A 16524-nucleotide genomic window follows, 5' to 3' on the forward strand; every position below is an offset into this window, starting at 1 on the left:
AGAGGGCCCTTATCCTGGAGAGGCTTGATCTAGCATTGTTGGGGATTACCAGGACAGAGAAAAAGGAGGGAGGTGATTGGAGAATGGGTAGAGAGAAGAAGACTTATGGGACATATGGGGAAGAGGGAACTGAGAAAGGGGAAATCATTGGAATGTAAAAAAAGAATATAGAAAATTTTAAAAAGAGGGAAAAAAATAAGAAAATGGAGAGAGCATACACTAGCAGCTTTACAGCACACCTAAAACACCTAGAACAAACAGAAGTGAATACACCCAAGAGGAGTAGAAGGCAGGAAATAATCAAACTCAGGGCAGAAATCAACTAAAAAGAATTTATACAAAGAATCAACAAAACCAAAAGTTGACATTTTTAGAAAATTTTTTTCTTTCTTTTCTTTCTTCCTTCCTTCCTTCCTTCCTTCCTTCCTTTCTTTCTTTCTTTCTTTCTTTTTTCTCTTTCTTTCTTTCTTTCTTCCTTTCTTTCCTTCTCTTTCTTTCCTTCCTTCTCTTTCTCTCTCTCTCTTTCTTTCTTTCTTTCTTTCTTTCTTTCTCTTTCTTTTCTAACAAATATAGTCTAATAGGAGTCAAACTACAAAAGGAAACTTCAGTTGAGAAAATGGCTCCATCAGATTGTCTAGTAGGCAAAAGAAAATTGAGTATTTTCTTACTCAATGATTTACTATTGCAAGTGGCATCCCTGAATTGCTGTAATAAGAAATTAGTCTACATAAGGTAGTAATTCTATTCCTTCATGAACTCTTCTTCAGTGCCTGTCTCCAAGTTCATGTTTGATTTCCTCTCCTGACTATTATTCATAATGTACTGTAATATATAAGATGAAATAAACTCCTTTCAAGAAGAAGAAGAAAGAGGAAGAGGAGAAGGAAGAGAAGGAGGAGGGGAAGCAGAAGAAGAAAAAATAAAATAAAAACAAACCAAAATAGGACCAGATTTAAAAGGCAAGGAAAGTAGATAAAGGAGCAAACACAAAAAACACATTGAGATGCTAAGACACTCACATTCACACACAGAAAATTCCTTAAAAACAAAATTTGAAACCATAGTATAGAAGCAAAAGATCTGTCAAGCAAAAATAAATAGGTAAATTCCCAGATAAAACATTATGAGACAAAAACAAACAAACACAAAACAAAATTTAAAAAGAAAACATGAAAATTTCCCAAAAAAAATATTTTAGGCAATTGATAGGCTCCTACTAGTAAAAGTAAGGCCTTAAAAGCAAGCTGTAGACTTCAAACTTGAGACCCGAGGCTGTTGAGAAGGCAAAGAAGAATTTGTGCATGGGGTAGGAGAGGCTAGTTTTGCATTTCTGAAAGGTCACTGTGTTGGCTGGGTGGAGGGGAACTCACAGAGGTTGGAGTGTTGGCAAGCAATCCGTGTTGATAAAGACAATTTTCAAAGTCAGAGCAGAGAGGAGGATGTGAACTCTGATGAAGTGGCAGACAGTTCAAGAGTCACTCAAAATGTTCTCAAAGAAAGAAATCCAAAATGGCATTTCACAGGGTGTGTTTATGAAAGCCTGGTTGTGGCTCCCTTCAAATATCTACCTAATGCATCAGAGTTACCATTAACATGCTCCAAGGAAATCCCAAGGTTTTCAGCAATTTTTATTCAACAAATATTTTTGGTTGTAACTACTGCTTTTTTGCCATTTTCTTATTAGTTTTTAATTTACTGCATATTGAGAAGAGGTCATATATATAGTTCATGCTAGTCTCAAACACACCCTGTTGCAGAGAATGAACTTGACCCAGTTTTCATCCTGACTCCACCTCCCCAGAACTGAGGTGTCAGGCTTATACCACCCCATCTAGCTTACACAATACCAGGATAGAACTCATGATTTACATTCTAGGTATATATACTACCAATGAACTATTCCTTCACCCCTTTGTATGTGTGTGTGTGTGTGTGTGTGTGTGTGTGCAGTGCTTTATGTTTGGGGTCATTCTTGCACAGGGGATTGGTTAATCTTCTCTGTGTCATTCCAATATTAATAAATGTACTACCTAAGCAAACATCTCTTTTGTTATGTCATTTGGTTTATGCAGCCCAGAATTGCCTTAAATTCCTCAGTCCTCATGCCTCACAACATTCTGATCAGCTAGGCCTATAGACAAAGTTCTACATATACAGCATTTCAAAATGTTTGGAGTCTGTTGTATGCGACACATGAAGAATGTAGTATTAGTAAGACAGACTCAGTTCCTGATCGTGTTGAATAGATGAAGCCAATATAGTAGAAAAGGAATGCTAAAATATTGACACATGGAAAGCTGGTGTGTTACAGAGGATAATGAAGAAGACCCTGAGATCACAAGTGATCGAGAAGGGAGGAAGAACAGTGTGCTATGAGGAGGTGATTTCTTTTTCTTTTGTCATAGAGGCTTTACAGATAGAAACATGTAGGCTTACAGAAAGCCAGTCAAAGTGAGTAACACATGGAAAGATCTCAATGTGTTAATGACGTAGAGAAAAAAAATACATGATAGGGAATAAAAAGCAGTACTAGGTTAAGATCTTGAGATGTAGGGGTGTACATGCATGTGTATGCAGGTGTAAGTGGGGGCCTGAGATGTAATGCTGGGAGTCATCCTAAATCTCTCAACTTAGTCCTTGAAGAAGTATCGCATGATCTAATCCTAAACCAACTGATGTGCCTAGTCTTTCCACATGTTTTCTGGGGTCTAACCTCATAGTCTTTCACACTTAGATAATTTTAAAAGAACTGTCAAAAAGAAAATAAATGAAAGGGGAAAAGACCATCCCCCCTCATTTGGTACTATGTGAAAACAAAAGTTTTACCAGGTTGGGGGATATTAAGGGATGGAGATTCATAGAAAACTGACCCTTGGTGAGCTTTCTGCCTCTAATGGGGGAAAATAACTTTTTTCACTATAGGACCAAAATCATATACTACCATGCTCAGGTATTTATTTATTTTTATTTATTATTTACTTACTTACTTACATACTTACTTACTTACTAGCTTACTAGCTTACTTATTATTCTGGTGGATTCTAGAAGTCAAATTCAGTTCCCCATATATGAAGAGTAAACAATAATTAGTTCATCTCCTCAGCCCATCATTGGAGAGGGTTTTTTTTGTTTTGTTTTTGTTTTTTTTTATAAAGATTGTATTTATTTTATGAATGTGAGAACACTGCTGCTGTCTTCAGACAACACACCATAAGAGGACATCGGACCCCCTTACAGATGGTTGTGAGCCACCATGTGGTTGTTGGGAATTGAACTCAGGAGATCTTGAAGAGCATTCAGTGCTCTGAACTGCTAAACCATCTCTACTGCCACTCACTGGAGAGTATTAAGGGTAAAATTAGATCATAGTTTGGAACAGAGCAAGATGAAGCATAGCATGGTCTGACATACCCAAGGAGTAAGGTACTTTCAAAGCTTAAATGAAGAATGCTGTTTAAATAAGCACTTAATTGAGTTTAAATTTAGTTTAAATGAGCATTTAAATGAGTTCTGGGTGGGGTTTCTTGGCCTCTCATTTAATGACCTTTGGAGTTGGAAGCTTCTCTATCATCAGAGGTTGTACTTTGCATTGTAGGGTGGTATTCCCTTGACTCTTGTCTCTCTCTATCCATTTAATAATTTTGATGTTTTTCTTGTCTCAGATTGACTATGAGATCTCTCCAAACATTTCTAATTGTCCCTATGTTCTGGGATGAGATCAATTACTTTTACTTGAGAACTAGAGGTTTGGATGATTCCTTCATAATCCTTTTCTTGAGGGTGCTTGTACTTAGACAAACTGTTCTGATTTGCCTATCCTTAAACATTTTTGTGTTTATTTCATTTTTTGTTTTAGTTTTATAAGACAAGTTGTTCTATAGTTCAGGCTCCCCTTGAACTTAAGATGTAGTAGAGAATTACTTTGAATTTCTGATTTATCATCACCTTCCAAAACCTAGGATTGCAGGTATATAACTTCATACACACTTTATACAGCTCAGGGGTTGAACCCACAGCAGCATGCATGCTACTGAGTATTCTACCACCCATACCTCATCTTCTATTGCTCTTGAACATTATATGAACACAAATTCAGGAGGCATTTGTATAGATTCAGTTATATAATTTCTCTATGAGTTGCATGCAGAACACCTGGGAATACAGTGAGTCAGTAAATTTCGTGAAGGGTGCAGCTGAGAGGAAATATTAATAAATGCCTTTTGTTGTACAGGAATTTAATGTCCTAGGTTTTGTCTCCAAGTAACTGTTTCCCCGATGTGTCACATGCAATTAAATGCTCAGTAAACATTATTATAATCATAATAACTGTTGCTATGGGGATTGGAACACATGATAACCACAGATTCTCCATCACTCTCTTTTGACGTCTCTGACATTCTGACCCCATTCATTCTTTTGTGGAAATTCCCTTCAAAAGACTTCTCAACAGATTCCTCTGAGTTTCCTCTAACTCCACCTTGTCTGTGGCATTTGAAGTGGGGGATGGTTCCTTGTTTTTGAAATCTCCTTCTTGGCCTGGTTGGATGACAATGCTATAAGAAATTTTTCTTCTCTTTTTAATTCTATAACTTGATTTGACACTTAAAACTTAGTTCATGTCCATTCATATTAACAGTAGTTCTGTTTGGTTTTTGTTTTGTTTTTTAATGTGGTAATGGAGACTTACTTAGTCTTGGTAATAGCTTACTAAGGTTCAGAACTTGTTTGGTGAATCCTTATTTTACTTATATTTTCTAGACAAAACCACATGGCTGCTGTAAGAATATGCTTCCTTCCACAGATTTGTTGATCCTGATCAATGTACACATTTGGAATCCCATTTAGGGCAAATTTTTGGATAAGTTTTAAGTGGAAGGGGCATACTTCTTGAAACACTCTCCATGGATGTGCTTGATAAAAATACATTGTATAGAGTTATGAAATTCTTTAATAATAATAAAGTGGAGAGTGATTGAAGAAGATAACTGAGATATACTTCTGTTTCCATATGCATGTGTGTGGTCCAGCATAAATATATGTACTCAGCATACACGCACATATACACACACTGCATACTCTCATTGTTGACACCTATAATTCCAGCATGCAAAGATACTAGAATTGTCATGTGTTTGAATGACTACCGGGTCTTTCTCAGTGAAGGAGGCCTGCAGTATAACACAGGTAAAACTCACTCCAATGAGCGGCTTCTGGCATGGCTCACTTGAAAAGTGCTTGCCTAGCTTGCATGAGGCCCCAGGCCTACTTTCAGGCCTCAGAAACAACTGCCTTAAAGAACAGAGTAAATCCTAGCTTGGTGATGACTAGAAATTATTTATAGCACCTAGTAGGAGTTCAACAACCAGTAATTATTTTTTCTTATCATGAAATAAATCTCTTAACCTTGCCCAGATTGTTCTTTATTTTAAAGATTTATTTTTCTTTTAATTATATCTATGTCTATATGTAGACATGTACACATGAGTGGCATGACTGTAGAAGCCAGATGAGGGAATCAGATCCATTGGAGCTAGAGTTACAGGAAGTTGTAAACTACCTGATGTAGGAATTGAACTGGGGTCCTGCTTGCTCTTTTATAAGTTAGGGCAGCTTTTGTACTTGGGATATGACTGATTGGGCTGATGGTATATGAGAGGCATGTGGTCCCATCATAGATAAAGTGCTAGAACTGTTTATACACCCCAGGGCTGGAGCTGAGTAGGTGACTCAGCAAATAAAAGTGCTTGCTGAATAAGCATGAGTACCTGAGTTCAGATACCCTTGTTTAAATCCCTTGTATCTATGTAAACAGCCAGGAATGGTTCTGTGTGTGTCTGTGACCCCAGCATTGTGGGAGCATAAACAAGAGGATCACTGGGAAAGCTGGCTGCCAGACTAGATAGCTCCAGGCTGGCTGAGAGATCATTTTCTTAAGGCTAAAAGTACTCTTAAGATGTCCTGCATTTTCAAAAGACTAGTACACATGTGTATATATCATAAACACACTTCATCCCACTCAGGGACTGATAGGGAAATGTAGAACTCTAGGTCAGATAGTTTGCTCTTGATTTGAACATCCTAGTGTTTGAGGGACCCTGTTTTCCTGTCTTGGGAGTTGAAAGGGAATTAAACAGAGTTATTTTCAATGATATTGAATGGCTTGGCTTCTGTTTCTCTCTGTTTGCTTTTTGTATGCACACACATGCACATACATATTAAACAAGCAAGCCAAAACAAAAACAAAACAACCCCCCCAAAAGCAAAACAAAACAAAACCCAAAGAAATGTAACAAAACAATTAAATTCCAAAATGTTACACAGCTCCTGTGGAGTTAGGACACCCACATTGTCTTTTAAAATTCACACATAGACACAGGCACCAAAATATGGGTATAAATAAATGAACACTTTCCCAACAGAACCTGGAAGAGATTATAGGTCTTGTAAATAGGAACCAGAAACCCTAAATCTCTTGCTGAATTATATATTTTCTTTATAATTTTTATATTTTATTTAAATTTTGTGTATATGTGCATTTGTCTGTATGTATGTCTGTGTGTTACCTGTGTGCCTGGTGTTCAGGGAGGCTAAGAGTGTCTGATCTGGAACTAGAGACATTGATGATTGTTTTCCAGTGTGTGGGTGTCTAGAATTGAACCTGGGTCCTCTGAAAGAGCATCCAGTGCTCTTACCATCTAAAGTATATCTCATGCCCTTCTTGCTGAATTCTGTACAGCCATTTGTACCCCTCCTGTCTGTCAGGGGCAACTGAGCAGCTACATTACAGTCCCTATAGTGGCAGGGCAGAGATCGTGGTCAAGAAAACAGGCTAGCTCTTGTGAGCTGCTAAAAGCTCAGTCTTCATCTTCATCTCTCCTGGCAACTAGGGAGTTCCCACACAGGAATGCTGCCTGCCCTGCACTCCCACACATACCAAACTGACATTTACTCTGTAGGAGTTGTACCTTCCCCAGAGGAGGGTCCACCCCACTCCTATCTGGTGGTACCAGGCTCTAAGTGAGAGGCTGTCAGGTAAAATGTAGTAAAAAAAAAAAAAAAAATCCTTAAAAAGAATAGATCAGTACCGGAGGCTTCTCTGTCATCCTTCAAACTCAGATAGATTAGCATTGATATCTTGGTTTAGCACCAGAGTCAAGCTTTGCTAAGGGCAATGGTTACCCTGGGTCTTGTATTAGTCTACAAGGTATTAGTCACTGCATGGGCTCTGAATAATGCCAGATGACATTTGCCAGCTGTGACAGTCATTGCTTCCCCATAGGGCAGGTAGGCCCTGCCCCTCCTAGCAAGGTGTGTTCTCAACACCCTCCCTGAAGCTAAGCTAAGGCCAGGTTAGTCTGTGTTCAGTCTCTCGGGACCTTCTGTGGAGTCAGAAGCAAAGCACCGCAATGCCAGGCATTAGGATGGGACAGGAAGACCTGGCCTGCTCAGCACATCGACGCAGGTATTTGCTGACTCTGGCTACTAGTCTTTTGCTCACCTATTGGCCAGGTAAGAAGCAATGGACTGGAAGGACTCTGGGAGGAGAGGAGCCAGCAACATGGGTACTCTGGCTTTTGCAAGCTGCTCCATGGGATTGTCTCGAGCAGCTGGGAACACAGCTGTAGGTTGAGGATTCCTCCTCATAGACTCAGGGTCTTCAATTTAGGGACACCTAAGTCCCTGACATCTTACATAACAGAATGTAAGGAGAAATCAGAGCTCAGTCAGTGAGTTAATTGAATAACCAGAAAAACAATAAGAATTTGAAAAGAGTCAAGTGTAGTTATTAGGAGAGGAACACTTCTAAGTGCCTCAGCAATAGCTGTATATGTGATTTGAGGAGTTTCATGACTACTTGATCTACAGTAATTTGAGGTAGCAGGGAAAGTAGGTATCCTAAATTCTTTATTCTTACCCACAGCATTTTGTCTTCAGAAAAGAGTCTATCTTAGATACGTAGTTAGAAGAGATCTGGTAGATATAAAATATTTATTGAGAAAAATCTTTATATATATATATGTATACATATATATATGTATATATTACATGGGAGATCGAATTACAGGCATTCTCTCATTCTCTCTCTCTCCTCTCTCTCTCTCTCTCTCTCTCTCTCTCTCTCTCTCTCTCTCTCTCTCTCTCCTTTCCTTGTTTCCTTTCTTTCTTTTCCTATCTCCTTGTGTATCTGTGTGTGTGTGTGTGTGTGTGTGTGTGTGTATGTCTGTGTGTGTGTGTGTGTGTTCATGTGCCATACCACACATCTGAAGGTCAGAGGACAACCTCAGGTGTAAGTTTCTTACCTTCCACATTGTCAGAGACTGTCTCTTGTTCATCCTCTGTATAAGACTAGCTAGTTAGTCCACGATATTCTGGGAACTCAGTTTTCTATGTAGTACTGGGACTGCAGGCATGCACAGCTGTATCTAGTTTTATTGGGTTCTGGAAATCTATACTTAAACATATATTGAAAATATTTTACTCACTGAGCCACCTCCTGGGATAAGTATTAAAAGGACCTTTAATCACATTTATTTCTTTATTTTTAACTATTTGTGTGTGTCTGTATGTGTATGTCTGTGTGTATGTGTGTGTACATGTATGTGTGTGTTCATGTGTGTGGGCACACATGCTGTGATGGCATGTGGACATTAGAGGACAAGTTGTCAGAGTAGTTCTCTTCTACTACCATGTGGGTCCCTGGGTTCAAAATCAGATCATTAGCTTTGGTGGTAATCTCCCTTGCCTGCTGAGACATCTCACTGATCCACACAAACTGTTTTTGGCAAGTTTCTTTGTGCTTTGTAAAAATGGTATACAGTTCCTTTTAGAGGTAGCATGGTCAATTGCATGGGAAAAGGCCTGGGTGTCCACAAGTGTGAGAGAAAAATCAGAACCAGAGGAGTGGGAGTATCCTTTGTTTCACGATATCCCTATTGTTTCCAGGCTTGCTATTTTATCTCAGTGACAAGCAGGACCAGAACTGTCTCTCTTTTTTTTTTTTCTTTGTTTTAAGTAAATACTTTCTTCAAAACCACCTTATAAGACTGCGTTTTCTGTACTGATTTGGATGAGTTTACAATACTGCTGTTTTATACAGCAAATATCCTCTAGGCTCTGAGTGCAGAGGACCAGGAACCATTTGCTCACTTACGCAATCACAGCCTTATTGTTTTATAACTTTATAGAACCCTGGGTTCCTAGCACCCAAGAGAAACTCTCAGGGAGTACATAGAACAACATGCAAACCCAAACTCCCACAGGATTCCATGATATTCTATCTGCTGGGCAAAACAAATGATTACCCACATTGGAGTTACAGTACTGCACCGGCTGTGGTGACTTTGAAAAACTGCAGACATGTAGCCACCCGCAGCCACATGTGAACTGGAGACCTGGAAGAGAATTCTGGGGATAAATGGGAAGGGGACAAAAGAGAATTGAGTCAAGATGACAGTTTGCCAATAGAGACTGCCTTTACTATTATTTAGCCAATATATTTAGTTTTTAGAAAACAACCCTGCCCCCCTCCTCCAATGGCTGCGAATTCCTTGGTTCTTCTTCTCAGCGGGTCGCCTGCTTCCAGTCTCGGAGGTTTCTGCTGGTCTCCGGGAGAGACTGCCCTGAGGCAGCCTTGGTTGTTAAGGTGAAAGCGACTGTATAGTTCACAATGGAACAAGGGCCTGAGATAACACCAGGGGAAGGGTGGAGGCTGCCAGCCAGGAATGTCTCAGCTTGAATAGAATGGGCTGAGAAGTCCAGCTAAATGCTGTGGGGGAAGGGACACAGACAGGGAAGTATGCCTCTACTGCACAGAAGCACTGGAGTTTCAAACCAGGGTACAGGCAAGGAGCTTTGTACCTATGGTTCTTGGGGAAGGAGTCAGGGTTACTAGGATGAAGGATTCAACAGGATGATGAGGCTTAAAGGTGGGGGGGGGGTATAGGAGGTTAGGTGAGTGTGGCTAGGTGGCGTGGGGGAAGGTGTCCAGGCGGGCCCTTGCCTGGGCACCTCTGCCCCTGAGGGACCACACACACACACAGACATGGTATAGAATAGAGTTTATTCAGAATAGGGGATGGGAGTTAGTGGTAGAGAGAGAGGGGGGAGAGAGAGAGAGAGAGAGAGAGAGAGAGAGAGAGAGAGAGAGAGAGAGAGAGGAGAGAGAGTGGAGAGAGAGTGGAGGCTGGCCATGACCACGTGGAAGGGGGGGGGGGAAGAGCCCCAGGGGCAGAGAGGTGAGAGTATGTGGGAGAGAGCGGTGAGCAAAAAGAGAGAGGAGGGGCAAGTAGCCCCTCTTATAGTGGGCCAGATTTCTGGGGCGGGGCATACCTGGCTATTGCCAGGTAGCTGTGGGGTGGAGCTTAGATAAAACCCCAACACTTGGGAAGTAGAGAAGGCATTGCTTGCAGGGGAGACTAAGTGGGCAAACACACAATTAGCAACTACTACCAAGTCTATTTGAGTAGATCTGGTGAGCTGAATGTAGAGTTATGTGATATGAAAATAGGGGGATGAGTAGAAGCATAAAGACATCATCGTAGGCACCTTCCCTAAGACGTGTTTTTGAGTCCAAAGGATGAACTTTTCAGGTTTTTTGGTCATTTAGGGAAATCTTCCTGCATGATGCTACCCTTACCATAGAAAAGGGCATTATTCATGAAAACACTGTTGAGTGTCAGGAAACGCAGAGAGGGGCACATCTCCTGCAGAAAAAAAGATCCAAAATGATCAACTTGGAGCTGCCCAAATTCACTCTCAGTTCTACTGACTTCATGAGCAGGAAATTTTGGACTTTTCAATGGAACCTTTCCAGTATCTAAGATACCCTGAAGATTGTTCACAGGAAATCCCTCAGTGCACCTTAAGTGGACACTTAAGTACCAGTTCATTTATACCTAGCTAAGGACAAAGACACCTCCATACCTCTGAAAAGGTGGGGACAGGAGGCATTCAGCATATTCCAAAAATCCAAAGGTAGTTTTGGTTCTTCCTTCTTCCTTTTTCTTTCCTTTCCCAACTCTAAACCATCTTAGCTAATATTGAGTCATTCAAGTCCTGACAGTCAGAGGATCCTGGAAGGGCTTTGCAGTTGCATATCTTTGTGAGGTTCTGACACTCTTCAGTACATTTGATATAAAATACTGGAAATAAATCCCTAGAAATCCAAGTTTACTGCTGCCAGATAGAGTGAAAATTCAGGTTCCATTGATTATGGAACATTGATTAACTTGATGCTTCTTGCTATCAATTAGCAACTAGGGCACCTTGGACAAACCTCATTGACTATGGTACAAACACTTGGCAAAGATACTATATTATAATAACTTTACTAATCATTAGCTTACTGTGCCTAGTTTATGTTCAATGCAGTCAAGTGTGTAGAGGCTAAAAAAACCCCAATATGTTTTATAGGTTTTGGTAACACCTGTGATATTGAATATTAACTTGCAGTCTGAAAAGATAGATATTGGTGTCCAATGGATCTTGCTGAAATTCACAGATTCTAGTAATGTGGAATAAGAATTGGATAGTGTCGTAGTTACATTTTTATTGCCATGATAACACACCATGATCAAGGCAGATTGTAAATGAAAACATTTAAATTTTGGATCCAGGCACCATCATGGCGAGGAGCATGGTAGCAGGCAAACATGACACTGGAGTAGCAACTAAGAGCTTAAACAATATGTGATACAACCATGAGGCACAGAGTGAACGAATCTGAATGGGGTAGTCTTCTTAAACCTCAAAACCCATCCCCAGTGGTATGCCTCTACCTAAGACCACACTTATTAAATCTTTACCAAACTGTTCTAGTGTTCTATCAAGTGGGGACCAAGCATTCAAATATATAAGCCTAAGGAGTCCAATCTCATTCAAGCCACAGGTGGGAGAGAGAGAGAGAGAGAGAGAGAGAGAGAGAGAGAGAGAGAGAGAGAGAGAGAGAGAGAGAGAAGGGGGGGAGGGAAGGAGAGGGAGAGGGAGAGAGAGACAGAAAGAGAGAGATGTGAATAGTAGCAGAAACAGGAACAGGTTGTTAATAAGGAATACACAGGCTGTGAAGATGAATCAATGCTAAGAGTGCCTTAGCATAAGGAAGAGGGCATGAGTCCAAATCCTCTACACTCATGTGAAAATAACAACAAAATTAGGTATGAGTATTCACATCACTCCAACACTGTGTGGACCATGGAGGCAGGAGAATACTGGAGCTTGCTGGATGCCAGCACAATGTACTGAGAAAACCTTTCTCAAAGGAATAAGGCAGGCAGTGCTATAAGAGGATACCTACAATCCTTTTATGTCCAGTGCAATGCACTCACACAAAAATGTGAACATGTATCAAATGTACAAACAGGAAGAGTGACAGAAGAAAGGAAAAAAGAAAGAAATTAAGAAATAAAGAGACAAGGAAAGAGGGACAGAGAGATAAAGGAAAATTGACCTGACTTACAAGAAAGAAAGTGGGCCAGAATTGAGGCTCAATGGCAATTGCTGCCTCACTGCCTACACATGCTCTGTTTTGTGTCTGCTATGAACATAGTAGCTGTGTCACTACAGTATTTTTTCCCCACCTAGATGTTTCTTTTTCTTTTCCTTTTTTTTTAACATTATTGATTCCTTTGCGAATTTCACGTTATGCACCCCAATCCCACTTATCTCCCTGTCCTTCCTTATCTGCCCTCTACCCTCTTAACCTCCCCCCAAAAGCAAAAAACAACAAAAACATATAAACAGAAATCTTGCTGTGGAAGCTGCAGTATGTCCCAGTGTATCACACAGTATACCATTTTTCCCCACACAGTTTTTCTTGCAAATTTTCATTGCAGTGAGTTATTTTGGGCTGATTCGAGTCCTTGGCTTCTGCTATACTATCAATACTGGATCCTCACTGAGCTTACTCTCAGATATCCTGTTGTCCTGTGTTATGGAGATCACGGTGCTTTGGTTCTGGAGCACCACCCCCCTCACAAGCTCCAGCAGTTCATAGACAGTGTACATGTAGAGAAAAGCTAACTCAAAGCTCTGGATCTGGAACTGCATGACAATCGAGTTCGTCAGTCTCACAAATCTTCCTCTCACATGACATCAGGACAAGCTCTTCTGCACCCACACCACCTTGGCCAGATCTCCAGAACTGCCCAAGCAAACTTCCCTGAGGTTTCTTATGTCCCCCACTTATGACTTAACTCTTCCTGTTGCTACTTTTCATGTTGCTAAGCTTCTGCTTTGGGACCAGCTGAGAAGACATAACTGTGCCTGCATCATCCACACATTAATGAATTTTTTTCTGCAGTAACAGGACTGGGTCTGCATCCTAAGGTACCTGAAGTATACAGGTTCTCATGCCCCAGAAAATAGAATCAGACCAGGAACATAGAAATAAAGATCCATTATAAATGAAGGGAAAGCACTCCCAAGAACTGAACTAGTGAGCTGAGAACGAAAGCATGTGCTCAAAAGTGCTGGAATATTAGGCCTTTATGGATCATGACCATTTATAGATTACACACCTGCATCTTTTTTACTTGTGTATCATGAACTTTGGGGAACATGTTTATTTTATGCAGCCCAGAAAGAGAGATGCTCTTCCAGCCTTTCTGGCAACTGGCTTCCTTGATATATAAACCTTTTTATTTATGATATATACCTTATATTTAAGCATACCTATTAACTTTATATTTATATGTTGAGGGATACAGGCTTTGGAGCAAGTTTGTAAGTCAGAGGACAATTTTGGGGAGTCTTACTTTCTACCTTGGTAAGACGATGCCCCTCTTGCCATTTTTTTCTGCTTTAATATATTGTCGACAGTCTTGCTAACCTGTGATCTTCTATGTGAGTCTTCTATTTCCATTTCCTGTATTACCTAGGAGTGGTAAGATTGCAGACATTTGTTACACATCTGAAAAACAAAGAAAAAAAAGAGGAAAAAAATAACAGATATCCCTGCTAGGATGGCATGTTAGCAAAGGGAAGCTTCAAAAACCATGACTATAAAAGTGAATTGTACAATATTAAGGAACCAATAAAAATCAATGAGAAGGAAAAGGGGTGGGAAATCAAGGGTACAGGACTGAGGTGGTCCTTTTCTACAGAGAAGGGTTATAGAAAAGCAAGATATTGTAAACTATCTATCTTAGTCAAGTTTTATTGGCACACCTGGATAGATAGGTGTTTTCCCTCACCATTTCTGCTTTGATCTCAGAGAAAATGAGGTTTAATGAAGTGAGTTGAGCCAAAACCAAGAAGGAATTGAGAGTTCTGGGACTTGCATTCCTGTCTATTGTGGGTGAAGGAATGGGTGAAGCTGTGTATATCATTGGGCATTTTCTAAATCTGTAAATGTTAATTAGTGTTGTGGCACAGTGGGTCCATGGGTGTCTATGAACATGCCATAGGGAGGATACTAGATGTGTACTTGTGTATATAAATGTTTAACTGAGACTACATATTTGTGAGTATCTGTGTATGAGAGTTCATGTATATGCACACAAGTGTGAGAATATTTGTGTGTTTAAGTGAAAACGTGTGAACAGGTTTCTGTCAGCATATACCTGAGACTTATGTCTCTGTATGTATGTATTGTACATATTTGTATTTGAGTCTGCATGAATGATGTTCCAGGTGCAGATCTGAGCCTGTGCTGAAGTGTCCAGGTCCTTGTGTTCCATGGCAAAGAATTGAGCTTTGTTACACATCTGTCCAGATCCACAGAAGTATGAAGTCAGACCCGCCTGGGCAGCCTCCAGGCACAGATGGGGAGGGGCTCAGAGAGCCTTGCAAATACTGAACACTCCAGTAGATGGAACTCCTAGTCCCTGCCCAGCCTTCTAGTTTGCTGGTTCATCCTAAATTCACAAAGATGGCTCTGAGGTCTTGGAGATCGCTTGTAAAAGTGGTTTCTTGCCCTGTTCCACATCTTCTGTGGAGCTATTATAGACACATAATAAGAAGTGGCAATAGACACAGTTTGTTAAAGAAAGAAAGCACTCCCAGAACAGGAGCAGGTTAGAGTGCGGAGAAAAGAGTTCAAAGCACTGGGCCATGACTTTACGACCTTTCCAAACACATTTACATAGCAGCTGTCTCTCCTGTGTTTGCAGAGCCTGGACTTTCCTTGAGCATGCCCCATTTGTTGTATGAAGGCCAGATGGAATAGAGCTTCCAGTTTTCCTCTGCCAATTTGCTTCTTTTTTTTTTTATTGTTATTTTTTTTATTCGATATAATTTATTTACATTTCAAATGATTTCCCCTTTTCTAGCCCCCCCCTCCCCGAAAGTCCCATAAGACCCCTTCTCTTCCCCTGTCCTCCCTCCCACCCCTTCCCACTTCCCCGTTCTGGTTTTGCCAAATACTGTTTCACTGAGTCTTTCCAGAAACAGGGACCACTCCTGCTTTCTTCTTGTATCTCATTTGATGTGTGGATTATGTTTTGGGTATTCCAGCTTTCTAGGTTAATAACCACTTATTAGTGAGTGCATACCATGATTCACCTTTTGAGTCTGGGTTACCTCACTTAGTATGATGTTCTCTAGCTCCATCCATTTGCCTAAGAATTTCATGAATTCATTGTTTCTAATGGCTGAATAGTACTCCATTGTGTAGATATACCACATTTTTTGCATCCACTCTTCTGTTGAGGGATACCTGGGTTCTTTCCAGCATCTGGCAATTATAAATAGGGCTGCTATGAACATAGTAGAGCATGTATCCTTATTACATGGTGGGGAATCCTCTGGGTATATGCCCAGGAGTGGTATAGCAGGATCTTCTGGAAGTGAGGTGCCCAGTTTTCGGAGGAACCGCCAGACTGCTTTCCAGAGTGGTTGTACCAATTTGCAACCCCACCAGCAGTGGAGGAGTGTTCCTCTTTCTCCGCACCCTCTCCAACACCTGCTGTCTCCTGAATTTTTAATCTTAGCCATTCTGACTGGTGTAAGATGAAATCTTAGGGTTGTTTTGATTTGCATTTCCCTAATGACTAATGAAGTTGAGCATTTTTTAAGATGCTTCTCCGCCATCCGAAGTTCTTCAGGTGAGAATTCTTTGTTTAACTCTGTACCCCATTTTTTAATAGGGTTGTTCAGTTTTCTGGAGTCTAACTTCTTGAGTTCTTTATATATATTGGATATTAGCCCTCTATCTGATGTAGGATTGGTGAAGATCTTTTCCCAATTTGTTGGTTGCCGATCTGTCCTCTTGATGGTGTCCTTTGCCTTACAGAAACTCTGTAACCTTATGAGGTCCCATTTGTCAATTCTTGCTCTTAGAGCATACGCTATTGGTGTTCTGTTCAGAAACTTTCTCCCTGTAACAATGTCCTCAAGGGTCTTCCCCAGTTTCTTTTCTATTAGCTTCAGAGTGTCAGGCTTTATGTGGAGGTCCTTGATCCATTTGGATTTGAGCTTAGTACAAGGAGACAAGGATGGATCAATTCGCATTCTTCTGCATGCTGACCTCCAGTTGAACCAGCACCATTTGTTGAAAAGGCTATCTTTTTTCCATTGGATGTTTTCAGC

At 40.5% G+C, this 16524-nt stretch overlaps 1 protein-coding gene and 1 non-coding gene across 2 annotated transcripts in view; one reads left to right on the plus strand and one right to left on the minus strand.

Annotated features, from left to right (window-relative positions):
* Positions 1–1935: 1935 nt before the first annotated feature.
* LOC127690267 (U6 spliceosomal RNA) lies at positions 1936–2040 on the minus strand. The gene has a single exon (XR_007978999.1). It is a non-coding gene; the product is annotated as a U6 spliceosomal RNA (small nuclear RNA).
* A 5366-nt stretch (positions 2041–7406) lies between these two features.
* Muc16 (mucin 16, cell surface associated) overlaps positions 7407–16524 on the plus strand; it is a 243453-nt gene continuing 234335 nt past the window's right edge. The window contains exon 1 of the mRNA XM_052189402.1: positions 7407–7509. Coding sequence (XP_052045362.1) covers positions 7407–7509 — 103 coding nt within the window. The remainder of the gene's footprint in view (positions 7510–16524) is intronic.

The sequence above is a fragment of the Apodemus sylvaticus genome, chromosome 7 (assembly GCF_947179515.1).
Source record: "Apodemus sylvaticus chromosome 7, mApoSyl1.1, whole genome shotgun sequence".
NCBI classification, from domain to species: Eukaryota; Metazoa; Chordata; class Mammalia; order Rodentia; family Muridae; genus Apodemus; species Apodemus sylvaticus.